Raw genomic sequence first — 27,095 nt, 5'->3', positions numbered from 1 at the left:
CCATGTTTTAAGGATCTTGTATACTTTTTAAAAAATGAAGATATGCAAAACCAGTATCGCAAAGTTGTGGGTTTTTTAAATGTTTACATTAAATAACACCTTTAACTACAGGATTGCTATGCAATAAAACTACCATTTAGATGATAATTGCAGAATTTAATTGTGCTTGAGCACGTGTGTATGTGTATACACATACCTACATATATTGATCATAATGCATTTGAGGTGGTTCATCTATCTATTAAACACTTAAAGCTATGTGATAAATGCCTTTTTTCATTATTACCAGTGTATAGTTGTAGCTGAATGCATAATCTCCTTTTGAGCAATGAGGGGCCTCTGAAAATGTGAGCCCAGAGGGGCTTACTGCCCTCCTAACCTCCTAACCATCCACTGAACTCTTGGTCTGTGACAGGCCCTAATCATAGCAACAAGTTGATTTTGCAAATAAAGGGGTGATACCAGCTAGGAGAGTGCAGCAAGATGCTTCATCAAATATGCATTAACGGCTCTCCTGCTGCATGTAAGGGAGCCTGAAATTTATGTTTCAAATAGAGAGTCAAATTAGGATCCACAGAACAGTGAAGGTGGTACACAGAAATAATTATTACATGGGCAATTAATGTTCAAATTAAAACTGAATGAATGAGGGACAAAGATGCTCAAGCTGCAAAGACTGGCTCATGGCGGCTATTTGGGGTGTCGTCCTCACCTCTTAAATTTGTTATGAAAGCGCCTTGTTGGAACTACAATCACAGGACATTTAAATACATGGAAAACTCATTATTGAGATATTCTAGTGCTTTTTGTATTTTGGAAAAGATCAGAACTTGAACAAAAGAAATTTCTATCAGACGAAGAAGGCAAGTGTCATAAGCTATCTGTAAATCATACGGTAGAGCTTAACCTCTGAGTACTTAAGACTTCTAAAATTCTTTAGTCGAACATGTCATTGCTTTTACTCTACCCAGCAGTTTGATATTTATGATATTTAGCAAACTGTTATCCGTTCTCCCTGATGAGGAGTTAGAAGCACCATCTATTAGAAATATGCATAGCACTGCTCACAAATCTTTGATGAGCATACAACTTAGCACATAATAAGCATGAGATGCAAATAAGCATGAGACGTACATTCAGTAGACTGTAAAGCATACAGTAGGCATTAATTTCTAATGATGAACCATATTCATAACTGTGACAAATTAACATAATTAATAAAAATAAATGGTATTTTTATTTTGAAATAGAAATAAATGGAGGTATTACTTACACTTTTAGCTGCTAACTTTTATTTATTCCTTGTCAAATTTTGCTTATGCATTGTTACTAATGAGATTTATGATTTGATTTATCTGATTTTACAGTTCCCTAAAAAATCCCAAGGGCACTATCTTCCATACTGTCTAAAGTAAATAAATAATTTTCATGAATTATTTTTATCCCAATTTTGAATGTTTTCTACACATGTAAATCAGGATGCATTTTAATCCAGATTTAATGCACGCTTCTCAAGAGACTTTGTATTTTCTAGATATATTGCATTTGGCTTAAATAACAAAGACTTGATTCTGGAGATTTTGCAAACAACCTCGCCTCTATTTGCTTCTGTTGAAATTGCTTTTAGTGCTACAGACTAACCAATTAGAAACAAAAAATGTGTGAGGTATCAATCCTTTCCTTTTAAACACATAGAATACTAAAGCAAAGAAATAAAAAAATTTTCTTTGTATCTTCTTTCATTTCTAGTTATTTTATTAAAATAAACTAACTTGAATAAAAACAAAGATGTTTATTGAGGTCATGAGGTCAAGATTTTTTATATGATTTCTATGGAAATCTTTAGAAATAGAAGATAAACGACATATTTACTTTGATTTCATGGTGTCTAATTCTCCTGAATAAGACTAAAACTCTGAATTATCACCTAGACCACAGAGAAAATTTCCGCTTTCCCAGGTAAACATACCCTGAAACACTTATAAACAACACAATAGTGTTTGTTGTTATTGCTTGCTTGTTTGTTTGATTAAACAAGAACTTTTTCCTGACACTTAAAGGGCTGACTGAAAGTATGACCAGTTTTGGCTATTTAAGCTCTTTAGGCATGCTAATACAATTGTTATCCAGACAACAGTAATAGAAAAGCTTTTTTTGAGCTCACGATTTAATTTCTCAAAGCAGCTTTTAAAGTTAGTCAACTCCCTTCTACTTCTGCAGGTTTGTACACACACCCAACTATTTTAAGGTTCATGTCTTCTTAGTTCATATTGCTTACACTGCTAATTGAATACACATTATAAGTTGAATAGACCAATGCAGAGCCAAAGTTTATTTGCATGGGACATAAAGCTACAGAGGCAGATGAAAAAAAAAAAAAAATTCCTACCAGCTACAAAAAGTAAAGAGCAATACCTGTAGGACTTTGAGAAACGCAATCTTGATTTAGCTCTTGGAGATGGTCCTAGTACTGTGGCTCCCTGAAGATCCCAAACAAAAGCCATTTGTAAAGAAGGTGCCAGGATCACTGGAAACAGTGGGAAATCAGGGTTGGTGTAGGGTCTTGGGACCTAAGGGCCCCAAACTGAGCAGGAGGCACTTGTGGCTGCCTGAGGGCATTTCCTCTGTGTGGTGGTATGCACTGACAGGGAGGTGGCGGGCTGGCTGAAGCGGGGCTGGAAAGGATGGCCAGGACTTCCTGCAGCGTGACACTTGCCCTTTGCGACAGAGCTTGCTTCACTCAGACCTTATCTCATTAATAACGTGAGTAAGGCTCCCTTGCAAATTTGTTTTTAAATATAGCCCTGATTAAACAGCATAGTCACATGCCACTCCTGAAAAGCACAATACACACAGAGTGAAAGGTATAATTGAAGTGGGTGAACCTTTTTATCAAGTGTGAAGTTAAAAAAACAAAGTAAACAGAGGGCCTTTGCTAAAACAACAACAAAAAAAAGTAAATACAGGCCTATGACTGGGAAATTTGACAAAGATTAGTAAATGTCACAAACTAACTGCCAAATATCATTTTCCTTATTTCAACTTTTCTTAATAACAGTGTTGAACATCATTATTAGCAAACTTTCCACAAGGATTTAATCGGCTCAAAAATACCAGCACCTCCCTGCAAGTCAGTGTGAGAAGAAAACAGGCAGATCACTTTCAAAGTTTTTGGCAGCTTTTCCCTCAAGGAGATACTGTGTCACCTTGCAGAGTGAATTACAATGCACGACTTTGACAACAAAGATCAATTTTCTTGTCCATTTCCTATTCCCTGGAAACATTTCTTAACTCTGTGATAAATTCCTTAAAACAACTTTCTTTCAAATTAAATAAATGATGAAAACCAAATACAGCCCTTCACATGTTTTATGAGTACAGCACATTTTGAGGAGGCATACATTTCAAGATATTATGTTCAGAGTCAGAGGACCCTATTGCCGTCATCAGTCCTCACCACCAAGTGGTATTTAATGTTAACAATGCAGCATAATTCCATCAGTCCCTGTCCAAACACTGCCCCACTGGTGACCTCAACTGTAAACCAAGGCAGAGCTCCACTTCTCTGGGATAAGATTAGAGAGGCTTGGAGTGCCCGAGAGTGAGTTTAACCCACTCTGAACTAGACAAAACTGACCAATAGTTGAACTTAGCGATCACCACTATATCTGCCAAACGTTGTGACACTCCCACAGCCCAATCTATCTCTTATGTACCCAAGGAGTCCAAAATATTCATGAAGTTTACACAAAAGTTCAAGTCAGTAAACATGACAATCATTTTCACAACACCATCCAGTACACCAAGGGTTCTTGAGAACATTGCAGGTTCCATATCAGCTTTGGGAATGAGTAACAGAAAACATTTTACAGTTTCACCTCTTTGTTATCTGACAGATGGGCTAAAAGAGTGGGTAAGTAAATGATAGCTGACTGAACAGCAGCAACCTTGGGAAGCCAAGAGTTCAAAAATAAATACATTCTCTCTGAATCAACTGGTGATATTTTAACGCTTCGCAAACTACACCTATTTGTTTTTGTATGTAAATCCACATTTCACAAGGGCAAAATTTGTAGTCACCTTCTTGGTAATCTTTGAGGAGGACTGAAAGGAGGCCCATACCTATACCAGCCTGTATTTTTGGTGTATGAAATTCCACTATTATTATTTCTATACTATTTAATTTCCACGTCAGGACAGCTATTAGGAAATGCAAACATTCTTGGTCAAGCTGACACAGTGCTGAACAACTTGGTGTTTAGTAGAATGGCTTCACCTGAGACTGAAGTTATCCATTATAAGAGAATTGGGAGTCTGGGTGAGGCGGGGAGATGTCTCTGAAAGCTGGCAGGGTGGGGTGGATTAGTGTGGACTGAAGGGGGTGGGAGACACAAAAATAAGCGAGAGAGCAGGAGAAAAGATATTGTGAAGATTTACTTCTTTCACTTTCCATGCAATACAAAGATTTCATTCTTTCCAGTAGCATTTTAAATTTTATAAGTGAAGCAGCATCCTGGTTTATGAAAATGAAAGCTTCAGTTCATACACACAACTTTAGAAACAGAAAAATGTTCCTTGCAGTGTTCCCATCTTCTCATCCAGGCTAAAGCTAGCAAGAGGTATTCTGACTAATAGTTGTCTTTACACCAACTTACATTTTTAAAAGAATGGCCTGTTAATTGGTATCTAATTGGTAAAATATAAGGGAATAATAATAATGTAGAATGAAGATGCATAGGACATCTGTCTTTTTATAAAATAAATGTACACTGAAAGAGATGCAAAATTGTCTTTTATATCATTGTCAAACATTTCTTTCTTCTACTCTCCCCCTCCATACCTTCCCCATCCCTGCTTCTTAAAAGCAGACATCTAGAACAGTCTAGCAAGATAAAAACAATGGAAGTATAAATGTGAAATTGTGACCAAAAAAATTTGGTCCTTTTTCCTAATGTGAAACTAGATAAAGATAGAAGAAATATCTACCAATGTTAATGTTATTTTCTTCCTTAAATAATTACTTACCTCCTCCTTCCCATTTCTTCTGTACTGTTACGCATAATCCCCCTTAGGTTACGAGGCCTCAGCAAGGTCATGGAAATAAGCTACTTATTTCTGAGATTAATCATGAGCAAATTCAAGCCTTGATTTCAAGTATAAATAATATTTTACTTGATTTCAAGTAAAATATTGTTTTTGAGAAACTGGCTAGTACTTTACAGACTTGAGAATTTAGACAATTAAATTTTTTTTTTAATTAAATAAGATGTTTGCTAGGATGAACCTTTGCTATCATTATATTTCAAACAGCTGTTTATAACTTTCACTTTATGTATAATAAACAAAGGATAGAACAGAAAATGAAGTAGAAATCTTTTGACTATTTTAATTTGTCATATACTAAGTATTTATTTTCCAGAAGAATTTTTAGCAAAAGCATGATTAAATGGCAATGAGAAAAGTTCCATACCTGAGATAAACTCTTATACATTGGAAACTAAACTTATATCTCAGGGAAAAACCAGATTCAGAAATTTGAACTTTGCCTCCACCCAACTGTTATCCACATAATTCTTAGCCTCCCTAAAATCTCAGCAAAATGCCCACCTCCTCTTAGTAACCTAGGTTTTGTATTCTGCAGGGCTCTAGACAAGATATCTTTGCCTCTTGAATATTTCTGGGATTTTGGATCCAAGATTCCAGATGTTACAAATGGCAAATTTGGGGTTTGATATCTGATGACAGAAACTCAGAATTTCCTTTATAGGAGTTAGCTACTATAAATCAAATCGAAAATCCCACATTTAAAAGTGGGAGAATTTAAACATAATACACGCAAGGCATTTGCTTTCACACCAAGTCACTGTTTGACAGGTGGAGGAAGAAGGTTTGAGCTAAACTTCAGAGAAACAGTTAATTAACGAAGTTGCATTATGTTGAAATACATTGCCTCAGGAAACCAGAGTAGGCAGAGATAAGGTTCAGGATAATGCTGTATTTTGAAATAGTTGCTGGCCACAGACTCAAAGGTAGTAGAAGTTAATGTGGAAGCAAACAACTTCACTTCATTTACATTTCATTTTTATTGATCAGCTACCTCTGATAAGAGTTTCATTATAATAACCCTATTTGATCGGCTGCAAGAGAGTATATCAAAAAAAAATTTTTATAACCAGACTTGAGCATTTCTGAAAGCTAGTATTCATTCAGTGTAAGTAATTGTGGTTTAAATAAGGTTTTTTATTACATTAACATATTATCATAATCAACTATCACTTATACTCCAAATTGAAATGCTGTAAAATAATGCTATCATTTTCTGTGAATCGCTTTCAAATAGTCATTTCTAATCTTATATGTATCTACTTGATGTAGAGGTCAATTATTTCATTTCTGAAACAGAGGACTATTATCTTATAAGGTAAGGTATAACACAGTGGAATGCTAACAGAATTGAGATGCCCCCATAGCCTTAAGAATATTAGGAAAGCATTCTCTGTGTTTCAAGCTGCTACAAATACAACCTTTAATCATATATGTCTCAGGACCCAAACAGAAATAAAATGTAATTAAGAAGCTAAAATTATTAAGTCATAAATATAAAACAAATGATGAGGCATTATTAAATATAAGAATAAACAACAAATAAAAATGTAGATTGTGAATGAAAATACTTTGCTATGCATATCAGATTTTCATCTAAATTAGAGTATTTTTAGGAATGTTTTAGCAATTTCGGATATAATTGAATCAAGCCAGTTCTATCCAATAAGACATCAAGTGCCTTCTAAATACTTGGATAAATGGAGGTTAAAGGAAAAAATTCAAGGAGGAAGAAATGGAAGGAAAGGGAAATATATTTTATGTTTATTAAGTATCTTAAATATCTACCAAGTAATTGAGAGTCCGGGGAGATTTCTTTCAAGTAGTCAACAAGAAATATTTTTAGAGTCAAATTTTAAAAAGATTTAAAGTTAATATAGACAAATAACTTGAAATAAAGAACTAAACATGTTTTTAAATGTGTGTAAAAGTCTTCTGGGGTCAGTGATTGTCTATACATTTTTTGGTATGTGAAGATTTTTAAAGTCAGAAAAATTATTTATTTTCAATATTGTATTCATTAATACAGATTGAAAAAAATCCTCCATAGCTATGGACTAGTGAGTAAAGGGTGGGTATAGAATTTCATCTCGAAAGCCACTTTCTCCGGAAGGCCTCCCCTGCTTTTCCATACCAGGAGATATCTCCACAGCACTCTGAACTTCCTCTTTGTCACTGGCAGCACATTTGTAATTACTTGTTCAATGTCTGGCTTCCCTGATAGACCTAAACATTATTAGCACATAGATCACATCTGTTTTCTCCCTCGATTCCCAGTGCCTAGTAAATGGCCTGAAAAAATAAGTCACAGTAACGTTTAATAAATGAGCGAACCGATAATTTCTACACTACCTGAAAATAAGATGTACCACCTACATCATATACTTTTTTATCTTCCTAAATAAGGGCAAAAATGACCCATTCGGCATGGGTCATTTAGGTGGGACTTACTTATTTGTTCTTTCTTTAGATGCTCCCTCTGACAAAGCCATGATTGTCACAATAAATTAATAATTGAATAAAAACAGGAAAAACGCGATCATTGTTATGACCAAATAAATTACAGGCATGTCCCAGAATAGTTTCTTGTTGTTGTTGGTGGTGGTGGTGCTATTGTTTTTTGTTTTGTTTTGTTTTTGTTTTTTAATGAAACCCCATTGGGCAAATATTCATGGTAGCCTGGTAGAGGGGATTAGAGCCATGGTTATGCCATAAACTTGCCATGTGACCTTGAGCACTGTTTCCTGATTTTGCTATGTTTCACTGTCTTATCCAAATGAGAGCCACGGCAAAGAGTTTTTGAGTGCTATGAACAGGGTAATTTATATGAAAGCATTTTGAAAATGCCACAAAAAATTTTAGGTGCTGTTACTAATAATGTTTGTGGGCTTTTTGGGGAACTAGGAAAATTATTTTTATACTGTTAGAAACATTTCCAGTGTTAAAAATTATCGTCTAAAATGGGTCGCCTCATAAGCATGGTAAATAGGCATATGATTTTACTGGTTTTAAAAAGGGTACCAATCTTCAGTTTTGATGGATAATCTTTTTCCTTTATTTGAAATCTTTTTATGCTAAGTGTATAAGGATAGAATATCAAGCCGTTATATTTTAAAAGTTAATCCTCTAAAATCTTAACGTTTTATTTGCAGCATGAATACCTTCTGTTGGTTCTGTTAGTTGTACTAAATAAATAAATAAATAAATAAATGGCAAGGAATTTTATTAAAATTAGCTGATGCAAATTTTATCAATTGTTCAAAATCCTGGGCTTCACTTACTTAAAGAAAAAAATTCATTTATTTTTTGAAACTTATGGGATCCTGACAACAGGTTTTTTAAGTGGGAAAGCGTTTGCAACACTTATTCCAACTCATACTGCTCTCATTGTTGATCACATACTAAATAAGGACAGAAATGGCCTCTTTCAGCTTTTTGGAACTATGTTAATAAACAGCAAAAACAAGAATGAAATTACCAGGCTAAGAAACAAAATTGTTCCCTTGGGAAAAAGAGAAAAAAGGCCCTAAATACCAAGAATCTCTAAATAACAACAATCTTACTGTGAATTTTTTCCATGACAATGTTCAATATCTCACTAAATCTGGATAGCCATCTATTGGAGCCAACATTCATAAACTTCTTCATTCTTGGGCACTTACTGCTGACCTGTCTGCAACCCCATGTCTCTTTTCTCCTTCTGACACTCCCCTGCATTGACTGAATCTGCGAAGTAAACATTCCCATAAGGTCCTGGTACTTCCCTAATTCCTTATTTATTCTGATGGCATCAACCACTTACTTGGTATTTATTCTGTAGTAAAGACTTAACATATGTTTTTTTTTTTATCCTCACAACAATATATCTATGAGCTTGGTCTTATTTTTATTTTGTTTTACGACTCAGGACATGATGGCTTAGAAAGCTAAAATAACTTATCTCTATAATAATATAGCCAAGGAGTGGCAGATGTGAGGTGTAAATTGAGGTCTCTCTGATTATACCTATACTCTTAACCAATATGTACCTAGAATATAAGCAAGTGAAGGAATAAATGAGAACAGGCCCCTTCTTTGAAATTAAGTCATGGAGGAAATTTTGGATTTTTATAGAAGGAATGAATAACATATACAATAACTACATAATCTTACATAATATTAACCAGCTCTCAGGTGGATATTATAATTGTCATTTTATAGATGAAATATCTGAGGCTCAGAAAAGTTAAATAACTTGGCTGATATACTAATAAATATGATAAATTATAAATGATGAAGCTCTGAGTCCAAGTCAGTTTTGTACATCTCAAACCTTATTTCCAACGTAGTTAGTTTACCCAAGCTCATTAAATTCTAACTGTAGGGACAAAATTAGTCTGTTGACCTGGAGTGCTACTGAGTCTGTTCGTAGGTGCTAAGTGGCTCAACAGGATGAGTATAAATTAAGGTACCATTTTCTAGCTATCCCTCAAAACTACCTATTATAGACACAATTGGGGCTATTGCTTTCACTGCCATCACAAATTTTACTTCTATTGGTTCAGAGGAGTTAAGTGACTTTCCTAAGTTTAGTAAGTGATAATGTGGCTTTGATTAAAACTCTGGCTCATCTCTAAATTTTAAAGAATAAGACATTTCTAAATTAGAGGCTTCCTCTATTGAACTTATTCCCTTTAAATTACAGAAGTAAATTTGAGAAGGCACCTTTGTTTTTTTCATTGATCAGGTGATAACAAGCAAAATAACTGATTTATAGCAAATTGTGACTTAATTAGACTTATTTTAGTTTTATATATGTTAAGGATGACACAAGGAACTGAATTTACATTTGAAAATAAAACGAATCACAGTCAAAGAAATAAAACCATAAGTGTGAATTTTTTAAGTACTATCAGATACTAGATAATGAAATACTTGGGTCAGGTATTTTTCTAGATATACTCAGTGACTGTAACTAAATCACAACATTAAAAGATATGGACTAGTAAATCAGTTTCCATATGAAATTTTATTCAATAGCTAATCCATTCTTCCTTTTTACTTCCTTCCCCTACCCTCCCTCCCTCTGACCCTTCTTTTTCCCTTCTGCCCTCCTATCCATTCATAAATATATATTAGTCATCTACTATGTGTCAGGTATTATGCTGGGTGCATATTGATGATCAGTGGTAAACACAATCATGCTTAAATGGCGCTTAATAAAGCAAACTCAAGGCTTTTAAGAAATTGAACTAGGCTTATATTTTTAAAAATTATCAGGGCAGAGGGAACAGAAAGAATATACAATATTTATAGGAATGGAAAATTACTTCAGTTCTTGTTTATGAAAAAAAGTCTATAATTAAGAAGAAGGTAATGTTTCAGATGGTCAACATTTAAAACAAATCAAATGATATGTATTTGGTAAAGCATCTTTCAAAGCACCTGGCCCAAGGGGAACACCTCTCCTTCGATAGTTGATTCTTAATATGTTAAACTGGGAGGGACACGTGGGAGATACATTTATGAAGAAGTTCTTATTTTATGTCTAATGCTGAGTGTGGGTCTAAGGCAGTACGAGGTGGCTGAGGAGACAAAAAAAGGGGATGGAGTGGTACCTGACCCTGCTTTACAGAGGCTTGCAACTGGGAAAAAATCTCATATTATAAAAACATCTCTGTAACATATCCTGGTCAGTTTTTCTTCATAAAATGTAACAATAGTGCCCACAATATTAAATCTGACAAGCTGTTCCTTGGCATCTTTTTCTTATAAATAAAGAAAAAAATAAACATGTCATAAATAAGGCAGTCAGCTCTGCAACAGCCCAGAATGAGTTGAATTATAGATGTCTAAAGCAGAGACTTGATGGGATATATCGCATTTGTTTCAGACAAATATATATATATATATATATATATATATATATATGGAATATATTTTTTGCCATATCAAAGATTTTTTTCACAATAGCATATGAAAATTTTGAAAAATACATAGAAGTTGAAGGAATTGTACAGTGAACACCTGTATATCTACCACTTAGATTCTATCATTCTGCCAATGACATTTAAGAAATTGTTTCTTAATAGGTGATTATCATATAGACTTGAGCATGGGAACTGTATTGTTGTAATAAGACTCATCTGAATAATTTTTATGGATTGTACATTATGTTGAACCTCAATTATAAGCCTCTATGCTTTATTATTGAGCCTATTTTAAAGGGTGGACTTTGTAGAGGAAAAGACTTTTTTCTTTGTAATGTAAACATAATAAATTTGAATTCTTAAAGGTTATGAATTATCAAAATCGATATCCATTTAAGTGATAAAATTGTAAACCATGAAGTTTTATTCTAATGTAGTCATAGGTAATATGCCTTCTGAATTATTTCATAGAGGGTAATTCTTAGTAAATTATGAGTTCAATCAGGTAGGTTAGGAATAGTAGAATGAGATTATTTCACAGTTACTGATATTTTACAAAATGTCCTATAAAATCTATAAACCAGAAGACATTTCAATAAATGATAACTTTTTAGTTCTTCTGTGAGTTTTATTTTTTGTTTCTTTTTCTTATATTTTAAAATGAATGTAAATAAATGTTAGGTCTAGTATTTATGGACAAAAAAAGAGTCTGTACTTTTATAGTAAATGAAAAAAAATCCTACCTACCACCAATGAATCTATTTTTCATCTGCTATTTCATTTGCCTATGAAAAGTAAGCTTATTATCTTCTCAGCGATTTGAGATGCACACATCAAGGTCAAATGACATCACAAGAGTCACAGAGGAAACCTAATTTTAGTTTCCATGAAAATAAAGAACTTATACAATTACTGAATACTTTCAGCTCATGTTTGGAGTTGGAAACTCGAAAATGAACAATCAAGGAAAAGCAGGTAGTGCAGAGTCATGCCCAACTAGCTGGGGCTCTTGGGTATTCCGAAGACAGCACAGCATCTCAGATTCAGACAATCAACTCTTCAGGTGCACTTAAGAATGTGTATTTGCAACTCGAGTACAACCTCTTTATGGCAGTTCAGTGACAATAGCACATATAGCTATAAAAAGCATTGTAGCATTTTTAAGAAGATGATAGTTTTAATACTTTAGGAAGTGATTATAAAGTGATATATTACACACACAAATATATATATATACACACACACCATACATAAATACATAAATTCTCTTCTATATATATGGTGTATGTATATACATGCACACACAGATACACACAATGGAATATTATGTAGCCATGAGAAAGGAAATCCTGTCCTTATAACAACATGGATGGGCCTTGAGACATTATATTGTCAGACTGAGAAAGACAAATACTGTATTATATTACATGTGAAATCTAAAAAGAATCAAACTTATAAAAACAGAGAGTAAAATGGGGTTACCACAGGCTGGGGTTGGGGTTAAGATAGATGTTGTTTAAAGGTACAAACTTGCAACTAGTAGATAAATAAGTCCTGGAGATCACATGCACCACATAGTGATTATAGACAACAATATTGTGTTATGAACATAAGACTTGCTAAGAGGCCGGATCGTAATTATTTCATTCACAAGAAAGAAATGATAATCATGTACCATGATAGAGGTTTTAGCTAATAATGGAATGGCAATCATATTGCAATATATTAGTATATAAAATTAACATGTAGGTCACCTGAAGCTTACACAATGTTATATAGCAACTATATTAAGATTAAAGTGTTATAAAATTGCTAATACTTAAAAATATTTATCAGTTAAACTCAATTAGTTAAAATATACACCAAAATGTTGACAGTGTTATCTCTGGGTAGTAGGATCATAGACATTTTTAAACATTTTTTTTTTCTGTAATCTATCAATAAGGATTACTTTTTTAATGAGATTAAACTAAATATAGGTTACTAAAAAGTTGAGCTGTCAAATTTCTTTTTTTATCACCAGGAATTTTAAGTTTTTAGTTCGATTAGATTTCAACCAAAGCTCATGAACAAACTCTTTTGAATTTATATTAACTTACACTTTGACTCATAAATAGTTTATATGTTGCTGACATGTTAAAGAGTCAGAGTTGAGAAGTGCTGAGAACCCAGAGAGGATACAATTCATTAGAAGCAGTGTGATGTGCTCCGCAGATATTTAACTAAAGAAGACAAAGCAGTCTGTCCCCAAGAGGTAGAAAAGCCAGGATCAGAAATAAAAAGCAGAGAAAGAAGCCGAACTCTTTATAGATTTAGAGACCCACTTTGGGCCAGTCTGCAAGGAAATTCTCTTCTATGAAGAGCTAGATATTTGCACAGCGCCCCCTTGTGAAGAGAGATTTTCACAACTGTACCTTCACAAGAAGAAAGAGCCAAGAGCTTCAACTAGCTAACCATAAGGAGTATTTGCTTAGCCTTCATGTTCTAATGACTGACTACCAAACATTAGAGAAGATGCATATGTAGGTATGGCTGACGTGCAGACTTGGTATCCTAATTCTGATATTAAATGTGTACAGAAATATTCCACATGGTTGTTTCTTAATGATAATGTTTTAAAAAGAACGTCCCAAAACAGGAAATCAACGTCTATGTTTGTCCCCACAACTTCAGAAACCTTCCCTCTTGGTCTGATGAATACAATCTCTTCATTCAATTAAAAAAATATTAGAGAATATAATAAAAATTTTTAATTGTCCATCTTAAAAATAAGGGATCAACTATTTATGTAAATATACCTTGGAGGTATTGTAGACTTGGTTTTAGACCACTGCAATAAAGCATCATAATAAGAGCTAGTCATAATATTTTTGCAGGTGGAATATCTTGTCTTCAATTTGTTAAAGATGCAACGCCTGTGAAGCACAATAAAGCAAAGCACAATAAAAGTAGGTATGCCTGTAAAATATTAGTATGGTTATGAGTGCCATTTGGAAATGTATTAGTCACCTAAAACTTTTGCATCATACCCACTGATAAAAATATTACCATTTTAGTCATGAGAACTGGGGCATTTTTATGTGCTTGAATTAGCTCTTCACTTAGAATAAAAATCTTATTTAATTAAATGATTCCACTGATTTGCAATTATCTGAATGAGTCCTGCCAAGGGGAAATTACTCCAGAATGTGAAACGATATATGCAAGAAGAATTGTGCTTTATCTGATATTGACTCAAAATGAGAGAATGATTTGTTTTCACATTCAGTTAAAAGACTGATTGGAAGTGAGCACAGTCTTCACTTTGCTTGTTGTTAGCCAACTGTGTCATACAAAGCATGCTTCTGAACCCTGAGCCAGACAAGTGGAAAGTATGGATGAACACAAACCATTACTTAAAAAGCAATGGCACCAAAGGATGGCTTGGGGCGGCCCTCCATAATCTCCACCAGTTTTTCCAAAATGAGCCCAAATAAACATATAAAGAATGTAAAAACAGTGTGCTTCCTATATAAATGTAGATTCAGGAGATGTTTCCAAGACCCCTTCCTTCCACTTAAAGTGTCATCACTGTTCAAGCTACTACTACCTGGATAGTCTGCTATTACCGCTACTAAAAGCTCAGACTGTTCATTTATGAGCATCATTGTATCCATGTGTAAAAGAGAACATAGGCAGAGAAGGAAGGAATGAGTATGTGTAGAAACCTACCCATATTCAGGTCTTGTGCAAAGGGCTTTCAAATAGGTTTCTAAAAGACTTACGCCTCCCAGTCATATCAGCATCCCTGACCTTTTCCCCTGATTTCTAAGATATTATACCCAACCCTTTGAACACTAACATTTGGATGTCTAATAGTCTTAGGTTGAATTCCTTCCAGGTAGACCCTGCAGAGTGTTGGTATGCATATTTCATTTGGAGAAGAGGCAGTAAGGTGACTGTAGGAAGCTGGGGGACAGGAAAGTGGGACAGGAAGGGAGAAAAGTCAGTAAAGTGTACATTAATAAGTAGGTGACCACTGTGAGCAAATGGAACTCTATCTTCCTGGGGACCCTTTGAGGGACAATATATACATGCCTCGGGATTGTCCCACTGAAACATTGGTAACATGGGTTGAGCAAAAGCATACCCTGGTCTCTCAATGTTTCAGGGTTGTCTCTGGAAGTGTTAACTCTCAAGCCCTTTTGGGTCACCCTCACATAGTCTAGCAAGCTCCTTTTTCCTGGAAAACCCCCCATGCACCTGCGATGAGAAGCTGACTAAGCACACAGGAACCACCCACTACAATTGCAGATGAACTCTAGGGAGCGTCAAGGGGAATGGGGTGGTGCTTGCAGTGTTTGCCACAAATAGGCCTCTAAAACTTAAGAAGCCCTGTCTGAATTTTTGGTTCATGTCCTTATTGCCTACCATTAAACTTACTCTTCCCTTTCTTTCCCCAACTTGGCAAATAAAAACACAAGTTTTTAATTTGTTCAGGCCAAAACCCTTAAGTCATCTTTGACTAATTTCTTTTCTTCTTACTTTGTATGAAAATTCATCATCAAATACTGTCCACTATATTTTCAAATTGTAGCAAGAACCTAGCCACTTCTCCCCATCTTTTCTGGTACATCCAGGTAACCACTGCCTCTTGCCCAGACTATTGCAGTGACAGTCATTTTTCCTGTTTCCACCCCTGCTCCAAGTCCCTTCTTCACAGAATACTCAGAGTGATCCTTTGAAAATGCATGTCATGTCTCTGCTCAAAACAGTCCACTCGTTTCCTACTTCACTTGGGATATAAATTCAAACTCCTTGCAATGGCTTACAAAATCCCTTTCCTAACTCCCTGATCCGTTTTCCTTCTCCTTTCCCCCTAGCTTATTGGTTCCACCCACACTGGTCTTCCTTCTGTTTCTTGAACACAATGTGCCTGCTCCTGCCTCAGGACCTTTATAATTTCTATGTCTCCCTCCTAAAATGCTCTTCCTTCAGATATTTGCGGGATCCTTTCATTTTGTTACAATCCAAATGTCAGTTTAATACAGGGGGCTACCTATTCTGACTATTTGATCTAAAATAGCACTGCCATACTTTATTTCTTTATTCTGCGTTATTTTTCTTCAGAAAACTTATCACCACGACATACTATATATTTCTATATTTGTGTATTTTACATTGTCTATCTTCCCACACACCACACACACACACACACACACACACACACACACACACACAAGAAAATGAAATTTTTTTAGAAGAGAGAGACTGCTTTGTTAACTGCTATTTACTAGCAACTAGAATAGGTCCTGTTAGTGATAGGAGTTCAATATGCATTTGCCAAGTAGATGAATTCATGGGTCTAACATCCATAAGAGATAAATATTCATACTTATTAATCAAATGTTTACTAATCACTGTGACTAGTATTGTCCAATAACAAGCATAATAAGCAGCTGCTGCTCTTCAGAAGCATGTTATGTCCAATACACGAGGAGGCAAGATATATCCAATGCATGGTAAAAATCACTGGAGCTCAGAGGAGATCATTACGAATAGTGATAGTAAAAAAAGGAAGAAAAAAGGTTTAGATAGGACTGTAAAAACTTTAATGTTGTGTTAGGATGCAGATCCTTGTTCCATTTAGAAGTGATAAGTCATCAAAAGTTTCTGAACAATGGAGTAAAATTGTAAAAGCAAAATTTTAGAACAATAAGTATTTGATTCTATTCCAAAGGATTTGAGCAAGGAAAATAAGAGCCAGAGAGATCGCTATCATGCATTTTTTTTCCCTTCATGTTCTCTTTTCTTTCAAGACATCTGCATATATAACCAACATGTTTTAAAAACAAACAAAAAAATGCACATATTTAATTCATACAATTTGATGATTTGGGACATATGTATACACCTGTGAAACCATCACAACAATCAAAGTGATAAATATATTCATCACCTCCAAAAGTTTTGTTGTGCCTTTTTTTTTGTTTGTGTATGTGTGGTAATAATACTTAACATGAGATCCACTCTCAAGAAAATTTTAAGTGCATAATACAATATTGATAACCATAAGTACTATATTGTATAGCAGATCTCTAGAAGTTATTAATCTTTTCAACATAGGTTTTAGACAATTGTATCATTCTGTATTTTTTATGTTCAGTTAAGAAACTTTTTGTCCTTACTATGAATGTTAACTAACATGCTTTAGCTGAAAAAAGGTCTGTTTATAGTTTATCTAGAATTGAAAGTGAGCCTTTTCAGGTGTGAAAAGCTCAAATCTGTTCTCTTTCAGGTTATTTGAGAACCAAGAAGAAAGCAGTGAAAAAAAGATAATGTTGAACATGAATGTGCTACAGGTTATCTGGTAGGATATAGGAATGAGTAAGTGCGAATAAACATGTCAAAGGCATCTGTAGTGATTGGCAAGGATTCTTCTTTAATTTGTTTCTTATTTAGACATAATGCATACTGCAGTCTCTCTTTCTCTGAAAGAGTTTTGTGAAGAAAAAGAGTGCTCTGCGTTCAGTGTCTAATGGGCTGTGAACTTCACCGGGCCTGTATCCCTTGTACTGCCCAGCACAGTAGGAGCTTAAAAAATGTATACAAAATGAAATCTTGAAATTTCTTAGAAAACAGACTCTAGGGAATTTATTTTGCTCTAAATTCTATTTTTTTTTTTTTCTTATAATGAATATTTAATTTTGCTTTGTTCCAGAAAGGCTTCTTTAGTTCCTTTGGTGATTAGTTTAGATAAGTCAAGGCATCAATTTCCCTACCTACCCATGGATAATAGTTAAATCATAAATGTTCAAAGCTTTATTTACACCTTGATCTGTTGAGCATATTTCATATACATAACACAGTAGCTATCAGAGTATACGCTAGTAAACTGATCTCACCTATCTTTATAAACAATTCCAAGTGGCTGATTGATTTTGTTAGTTTATGTTAAAAGCCAATTTGATTCAAGCATTAAAAATAAAGAGAAAATTGTATAGAGAATATTAAATCATAAGGGTTGTTTGATGGCATTCTCTAGTCTCAATTTTATCTATCACTCAGTTCATCAAATTATTTGCCAGGTAAACATGTAGACACAGTTTTCAATCTTCTAGGTACTAAGGATTAAAGCTCTGAGGAAATTTTAAAAAGCCATAGTAAATTAAGAAAAAAAAATTCTATATAGCTCAGACTTCGTGCCTTTTCTCATGCTATGTTCGCTCTTTTCGATATCTTTTTATTCCTTTAACTATTGTCACCATGCTACCACAAGATACCTTTTTACTGTCAAGTGTCCATCCCACAGGCCTATAAAGGTGACTCTACTGATGTGTCTACCTAACAATCAATAATTCATTTAAATGAATTTTACGATGAATAAAATAATATATTTTCCTTATAACTTGCTGACTTTTATCAGCACTGACCTAAAAATTATACCAAAAAGAAAAAAAAAAGTGTTGTGAGAATGCTGACATAGTTTTCTGTTCGAATAATTTATTTTTATGACTATATAAATAAATATTCATGCTTTACTGTAAGAATTTCCCATTTCATTTTGTTATTTGAAAATATTTTTAATGATTAATAAGATTCTATTTTCTAAGTCATATCAAAATTTATTTAAACATTAGTTAAGTGTAAGATTCAGAATATATGTAGGTTTTCAATTTATAAGTATTTTTGTAGCAAATATCTTTGAATGTACATCTTTTTAATATCTTGAATTATTTTCCTAATCTAAATACCTATAAGTAGAATTACTAGATTGAAGGGTATAAATATTTTTTTAAGCTTGAGGCTCCTGATGATTTTTAATCATTTTAATGAAATAAACACCAAAATTAGTTCAAAATTAAAGTAACAAAATACATTTGTGGCACTACTTTATTATCACTTTTTTAAAGATTGGTAAAACATAAAATAATTAAAACTAACTTGTTACTTACTACAAAGAGATTTTCACCACATAAAATTTAGTCAGAACCTATAGCAATAAAAAAAAAAATTCTTCTCTTGTAAGATGAAAAGAAAAATCTACCATATAAATCCATAATGTTGGCCACATTTTATGAAAAGACAAAAATCAGACATTAAAAAAAAAAGCTATATGGTTATTATAGCAACACAGAGTTGGTCAACCATTTTGAGTTCTTGTGGCCAGTGAAGTCACTGGAGTTGCAGGACAACATTTTTGACAAATTATGCACATTGAGGTCACTCGCTGTACTTGAGGCAGTTTTTCATAATTGTAGTGTTCTGTTTATAAAACGTCTTTGACTTAAAAATATCCTTTTGTGCCCTCTAGTGTTTAAATTTATCAAAATGTTTGAGCTGTTTATTTCTGACTTCTATCTAAACTGCAATTGAACACCATTTTATTCCTATTTATACCAAGCATTTGTCTATATCAGAAGGTAGCCAACATACATATGGTTCCAAAATTTTTAATGTTTATTTAATTTTTTTTCTTTCAAAAGGAGCTAGAGCAGAGGCTGGAAAATTACCACAGGGCAAATCCCATCCACCACCTGTTTTTATAAAGTTTTATTGGAACATGCCATGCTCCAATTGTCTGTGGATGGCTGTGTTTGCTCTACAATAGCAGAGTTGAGTATTAACCATGGAGATCTTATGTCCTGCCTTCAAAGTCAAAAATATTGACTGTCTTGCCCTTCACAAAATTTGCTGATCCCTGGACCAAAGAATCTCTCCAGTACTTAGATTGGAAGAGGAAAAACAGTATGTATATTTTCCTAAAGAAATCATGCCATTTTACAATGTCCTTTAATTCTACTCCTTTCCATCAACTACTAGAATACTAGTTTTAAAAAAATGAGAAAGAGAGAGAGAGAGAGAGAGAGAGAGAGAGAGAGAGAGAGAGAGAGAGAGAGAGAGAGAACGCGCGCGCGCGCATGTGTGCACAAGCCATAGACCAGTTGATTAGTTTTGTGGTTCATGAATCAAATTTGTATTTTTTCAGTGAAAACATTTGCTATATTGATGTTTGTAATTTCTACTCAGGGCGATAATATTGACTTCATCCTGATCACTTTTATATTTATATGATTATGCTGGAAAGAATATAATTTGATTAAAGTTCTTCACCCATCAAGGGCAGGGGACCAAAAAATTTCTTGCCTCCTGTGCTACATCATCTCTTACTGATTAGCTAGAATTTAGACTAGAAGTAGATTTAGTGCTCCCATCTCTGTTTCTACATATTTAACAATAAAGCTTGCAATCACTTTTACAAACACATTCGGTCTTTCAAGAAGTAAACATACCATTTAAAATTAACGTGGTGTTTACTTTGGTTTTAAGCTTGCCTCATCTCACATAATCACTTCTTTCATATCTGAACATAACCATAGTGTACAATAATAGGGCCATAGTCCTATGTAGGCAACTTAACAGGCTACCTTGCTTCCCCAGTAGAAATCCCACCCACCCCTTCCTAAGTCCCTCTGATATTTTATCTTCTTTTTTGTGTATCCAAAGCTTTATTTAAATTTTCTTCTTCGTATATGAAATGATCAATATATAGTTTATTAGAGTCTATTTTTTTATGTGGCTTCCAGGAAGCAAGTCTATTTTATTGCTTTCTAACTTAAAATTTGTCTTCTGGTTTAAAATGGTCACAACTATTTGTTTTTCGAAGACACACAGCAGCAATAACCTGATCAGAAGTTTGGCACAATGGTAGAAGAAATCATAAAATCAAGAGCTTAGAAAAGTGATTGAAAACTGTTTCCAGCTGATTGCCTTCGTTTATGAAAAGACATCTTATTCTGGTGACACGACTGCATGGCCACTGTAGGTTACATGCCTAGAGCTAAAGGTTGCTATCCCCCTCCGTTTTAGTCTCTCATTGCACGGATATTCTTTGTTTTCTCCATATATTTCCCCACACCACACAATATAATCTCCTTCCTTGCATCTGACATAAAAATCACTTCAACACAAATTCAAATAGAAACCTGCATAGACTTACTTTATAGAATCACATACTTAAAACTCTTAAATCAAATAACTTAAACCTACATACAATGTTCTCTTTCAAATATTTGCAATTACAACAACAACAACAACAACAACATCATACACGGTGAAACACATCACCTTCCAGGCTCAGTATTAAAAGAAATTAAAATAAAAATCAGGAAAAAATGCCACCATACCTCTATTCCATAAGCAAAATAAATTATTTCCAAACTTACCTGCAAAAGAGAAAAAAAAGAGCAATAAATATAAAATCAGAGTGCATTTTGATTCTTTTATCTCTAGTAAATTAGTCAAAGTTGTCATCATAAACATAGTTAATTCTTAATTATCACTGTGTTGATTACTCTCTGCAAATAACACCTTCTAGTTTTTGTAGGTGCCGATAGGGCTAGCAGTGACATTCTCTTAAGGCCAATTCTCACAATGAATAAAGTCCTTTACAATACACGGTCTGAACCAAATAGGTGAAGTTTTAGAACACAAACTTAAATAATTACCTTGACCCAGGAAATCTGTGCATTATAACACATATTTTTGGGAGTCAGATACAAACGACGAGGAAAAATGCTTCAGAGTCAGACTGACTTGTGGTTGAATCAGTTTTACTACAGCCTGGTAACTTGAGTCATATTACATCCCTTAAGACTCAGGATTGTTATTTGTAAAATGAGCACATTCTATTTACCTACTTGGATTATTCTGAGCATTAAATGAGGTAATATAGAAGTGTAATAAATATTAACTGCCTTCTTGACTTTCTGTAAGTTTCATTTTATGCCAATACTTTGCAGAAGGATAGGTGTTTAGTGTAGTATATAAAGCATGGATGAGTTTTTGGCAATTTAAAATAGATAGAAAAGATAAAACAAATTCTACACTTTCCTGTATTCTTCATAATGACACAAAATTGATTTACATAAAATATTAGCATCTTCTATATCATGAGCAATTTATTTTCCATTGTAAATTTAGGCATTTCGATCAGAGTTCAGGCAACTGACTGAGACTGTAGTAGTCTTTAACGTGGCTTCTACGTTCCACATATACGCTGTGTCTCCCGTTATTGTCTCCTTCACTCTCTCAGCACAGCCTGATTAGCCTTCTCTCCTTTCCTGGGAACATTTAACTCCCTTTCTTTTGCTCTGTCTTCTCCTAGCACTGTAACCTTCTAACACATTGTATAACACCATTCACCTTATTATGGTTATTGGGTCTCCCTGCCCCTAACACTCTATATAAGCTACACGACAACAGGAATTTCCGTCTTTGTTTACTGTTGAATACCAGGACCTACAACAATGCCTGGTAAATAGAAGGTATTCCAAAAACATTTGTTTAAAGAATGAATATAGCATACATAAAAAAGTGAAATATAAAAATATAAATTATAAATATATAATATAATAATTTTATTTATATACTTATTTATGTTTTATTTATATAAGTGAATTTCTTACCCAAATAGTTATATATTTATTACATATATGAATATTTGAATATTTATTTTTTTTAGCTAGAAGTAAATCATTTTACTTCACTTAATTTTGATGAGAGAAATTGTTGTACTCATTAGTACTGTTGGCTAGTATTTCCAGCTATCCACATAACAGGCATATGCAGGTATACTTAATAAACCTCTATGGCTGAATGGGGCCATGTGGCTAGTTCTGGTAAACCTCATGAGTCATGAGTGACCAAGCGTTACATTATTGATGTGAGACCTTTCACACATTTTTTTCTCTCTGCCATAGGATACTATCAATGTCCAAGATGACGACTCTCCATCAGCCTCTGAACTGGAGTGGGGTGGCTGTGGAGCATAGCTTCCAGTTGATGACATGTAGTATGAGAAAAAAAAAAAAAAAGCCAACATTTGTTGCTATGAGATTCGAGGTTGTTCATGAATGTAGCTTAACTCAACCGTTTATGACAAATAGAGAAATTGTGCATGTATAATTTAAAAATTATTCTCAAAGGCTCACTTAAAACACTTTATTATCTGTACCCATTGTTAATGCCCTTTCCCAAATTATTTCATATTGGCTAGTACTTAACTCTATATTCTAAGTAATGTGTTTACAATGTTCTTTCTTGATTTTGAAGTTTTTAGCAATTAACTGTCATTTTTGTAATTATAAAGATTTAATTCTCTAATACTGGTTCCCCTTTCCCTTCTTTTACCTGATTAAATCGCTATTTTTAAATTAATAATCACTGCTTACATATATTAACTATACAAATATTATTTACCACATATGTAATATGACTATATTCACCTATGGTATAACCTCAGCTTTGCTTGGTATTAATAATTGCCTTATTTGTTCACATGGGTGATTTTCTTTTGCATTAAAAAAAAAAGTTTTCAACTAGTAGCTCATATTTTCCATGAGGCTTCCACTAAGGCTTTAATCCCCTTCTCTTCTTCCTCTGAGAGCACTTCCCTGTAAACCTCCTGCACACCAATCTCGGAGCCTGCTTTCCAAAGAATACCTTCATTCCTCATTTCAGACTCAAACTGCAACCCCACAGTGTGCTACATCTGTTCTCTGAGTCCTGAGCCTCTCCAATAACATTTCTTCAGAAAATTAACCTTGAGTGTTCTACGGTAAGGGCTGAGGGTGAAAATGGAAGGTGAGGAGGGAGGAAGTAGTCTTCTCCCATATTTCCATGACCCTCCTTTTAAATTTCTCCAATTAATTGAGGGTTCTTAATAGCATAAGATAAAGAAAACTTAAACTACTATAAATGTTAAAGGGAAAAATAAGATTTCCAATGGTTCTGAACAAGAGAGATAATTTTTGTGAATGTACCTGATCTACCAATGAAAAGGGGAGAGGACACAAGGAACTAGTATTTGATAGTATTTATGTACTTAGAGTAGCATATAGTTCAGGGCCCTTTGATCAAACGTATCAACCTCATACTGTCATGGCTTCATTTATCCATGGATGTAGGTTCAACACTAGGTTGTAATTCCAAAACACATCTTTTTTTTTTTTTGGATAGAAAAAACATCAGGAATCTTGATGGCATCACAAATGACATAAGCCTAACGTTAAAATTTTATCGTTGTTGATTGCGGGAACTTTAAGAAACTAAAAACCATAAATATTAAGATTTAGTTTAGGGACTCAATTTAGCAAAAACATTTCATCATAATTTTATTTATCAATTTATTTTATGAAATCATGTGAGTATGAAGTTTTAGGGATGAAGAGGTAATTGGATCAAACCTTTTTTTCACCCCTCAAACCTTATAGACTTTTCTTGTGTATTACTAGGAGTTTAAAATATGAGGCGCATAAACAGGTTCATGAGTAAACTGCAGGGTAGTTTGTGAAGCATCTGTATTATATGCAAAATTGTGTGTATATCTGCATTTCTCAAGAGACTTCTCTTTCTCTTCTGATCAGAGTTTTAGAAGATTTCTTATGGAAGATGTCATAAGTCACGCTTATGATAACTTAGTTATTTTTTTGTTGGGACCTCCACTTAGATACTTAAGAAATTTAAAAAAAAAATACTGTAAAGTCTACAATTACTTTATGAGAATTGGTTAAGACATGCTTAATTATATGCAATTTTAACATGCTTTTTAAAATTCTGCAGCTAGGGCAGAGAGAACCAGTTTATCTAAAGATCTTATTTTAGTGAAAAACTGAATTGCCCACAAGATGGCTCTCTACAATCTTGGATATGTGAGTTTGCCAAACTAATTTCTCTGGAAGCTCTTTCTAGCATCTTTTTTGCTTAAAAAATTGCTTGTTCTCAACAAATAATTATCCATCATTCTTTAATTTTCATGCTTGAATATCTAGCAATGCCTGATAAAGGGTTTGTTCATATTTTGGGGGTAAATGGACTAATGAATAGTTTTTTTCAGACATTCACAAATTGTTTACTGCATTATTACTACATTATTATTTATCTACTGCTCTGCCTTGAGGTAGATTTAAAAACAAACAAACCAAAGGAGTTAAAGTTTAAAGAGCAAATCATCGTTCTTATCTTCCAGGAAAAAACAAGATGTTTGCACCAAAACATTTCAGAGTATATTGAATAAAAAATTACTGGTATAGACAAATTATAATGTACAAGGAAGAAGAGAATCAATGCAGGGTTCAATTATATAAAAGACTTATGAGGTTAATTTATCCTATAAAGAACTGCAAGATTTGTATAAAAAGAAAGTAAAGGGAAAATATTCCAGAAAGGGCAAATAGCGCGCGCGCACACACACACACACACACACACACACACACACACACAAGCCTGGAATTATGTAGTCATGGCATGCAAAAATATAAAAACAAAAACAAAACAAAAAAACAGCCTCCTTGTAGTTAAGACTAGGTGAATTATAGAGAGTGTTGGAAGTCATTCTAAGAGGAAAGACAGGTAATGAATATTTATGAAGCCCATACTATGATTCATGCTGTAATTAAGTGATCTTTCTGCCTTGATAATATATAGATGTGTCTCTTATTAAGGTATTGAAATTGTGATGCTGCATTTGGATATTTTGAGGGTAGGCAGTTCTTTCTTACATTGTATTAAATTCTAGTATACAATCACCAGAGGAAGAGAAATGGCCTCTGAGAGGAAAGCAGAATTAAGAAGGTAGGCTGCTAGTAAGGATAAGAGGAGACTAATCTTATCCTGGGTGAAGATGTGTCTTTTAGAGCTCTCTTATGGTAAGCTTAAACATGGTCTCTGCCACCTGGTGTGGAGTGGGAACCAGAAGGAAAGCTTCTCATAAGGCTCTGAATTTGAATAAAATAGCTCCTATAATAAGTTAAATTATCTAGTTTCATATTGTTTTGGTTTTATATATTTCTTTTTGTCAGAAGTCTTGCTTAAAATTTTCTGCTTTGTCTCAGCTGTTGAAACCAAAAAAAATAAAGGGGGGGTGGATTTTTATTTTACCCATATTTGGATCAAATAGGGTTAAGAAGATAAATCTCCATCTCTCTAAGGATGATAATACTGAAAACAAAAATTAGAAAGCCTTCAGGAAAAAGAGTTCATCTTAGGAGAAAGAGAGTTGAGGCATGTGGTCTAGCTGTCTTATTCCAAATTGAGAATTTTCCTCATTGCAACCGTGAACTCCAAAGTTATAAGTCAAACTGTCTATTCAACATCCCCTTATAAATATCTTAATATGTTCATAACAGAACTTCTAGTCTTCCTTTTCCAAACATTTTTTTTAATGTCCCATCTCAGTTTTTGTCTACTTTATTCTTTCAGTTATGCCGCCTAAAACCTTAATTAACCACCATCATTACTCATGATAAAGTGTCCTCATTATTCTCCCTGCTTCTTCCCTTATTCCCCTTGTTTATTTCCAAATCAATAGTCACAGAGATCTTGTTAAAATCTGTTCAAAGCTCTTTATTGACTGATTGTTTCACTCGGAATTAAGGCCAAAGTCACTAGTAAGATCTATAAAGTCCTACAGGAATTACCACTTAACTTTCCCTCTCTTCTACGCAAAAACCACTTAATTTCACCTCCAACTTTGTCTCCTCTTATTCTCCTTTGCTACTGCACTTGATCCATCAGGAAGTCCATACTATTCCTCAATCACGGCAAAGAGACTTCTGACTCTTTCTGCCTGGGACATGCTATATATATATCTCCACCTCTGGGACATTCTATATATATATATATCTCCACCTCATAGCATGCCATCTTTACAATGAGCTCTTCCCTGACCATCCAACTTAAAATTCTACCACATACATACAATACTCATTAACTTCTTCCTGATATTTTTTTCTTATTAGCAGTTATCATAAAACCAATCCCTATTTATCTATTATCTATAAGTTATTTTTCTTATCTTTACCCCCTAATAAGAACATACATATCATGAGGGTAGAATTTTTTCAGTTTTGCTTACTGCTGTATCTCCTTCAAAACAGAATAAAGCTAGAAACATTGCATGCCTTCAATAGATATTTATTTAATACACTTTTTTTTAAAGCCCTGATTTCTGTGTTCTCCTGAAAAAATATAAAATCTGCCAATATCTGCTAGTGTTTTCACATAGCAACAACTCTTAGGAGCTTCGAAGTAGCTGCACAGGCA

The 27,095-nt window shown here is 33.8% G+C and overlaps 1 protein-coding gene across 17 annotated transcripts in view; it reads right to left on the bottom strand.

Moving 5' to 3' along the window:
- PDE4D (phosphodiesterase 4D) overlaps window positions 1-27,095 on the bottom strand; it is a 1,194,235-nt gene that overhangs the window by 302,593 nt on the left and 864,547 nt on the right. Inside the window, exon 1 of one of the 17 annotated variants that reach the window (XM_016154330.2) lies at window positions 2,416-10,148. The exons of the other annotated variants lie outside the window; for them this stretch is intronic. Coding sequence (XP_016009816.1) covers window positions 2,416-2,504 — 89 coding nt within the window. The 5' untranslated portion in view covers window positions 2,505-10,148. Of the gene's footprint in view, window positions 1-2,415; window positions 10,149-27,095 lie in introns of those variants that run through there. 17 annotated transcript variants of the gene reach the window in all.

The sequence above is a fragment of the Rousettus aegyptiacus genome, unplaced genomic scaffold (genome assembly GCF_014176215.1).
Source record: "Rousettus aegyptiacus isolate mRouAeg1 unplaced genomic scaffold, mRouAeg1.p scaffold_m13_p_8, whole genome shotgun sequence".
Classification (NCBI taxonomy): Eukaryota; Metazoa; Chordata; class Mammalia; order Chiroptera; family Pteropodidae; genus Rousettus; species Rousettus aegyptiacus.
Note: the sequence above shows the minus strand (reverse complement) of the source record. Positions and strands in the feature narration are given on the sequence as shown.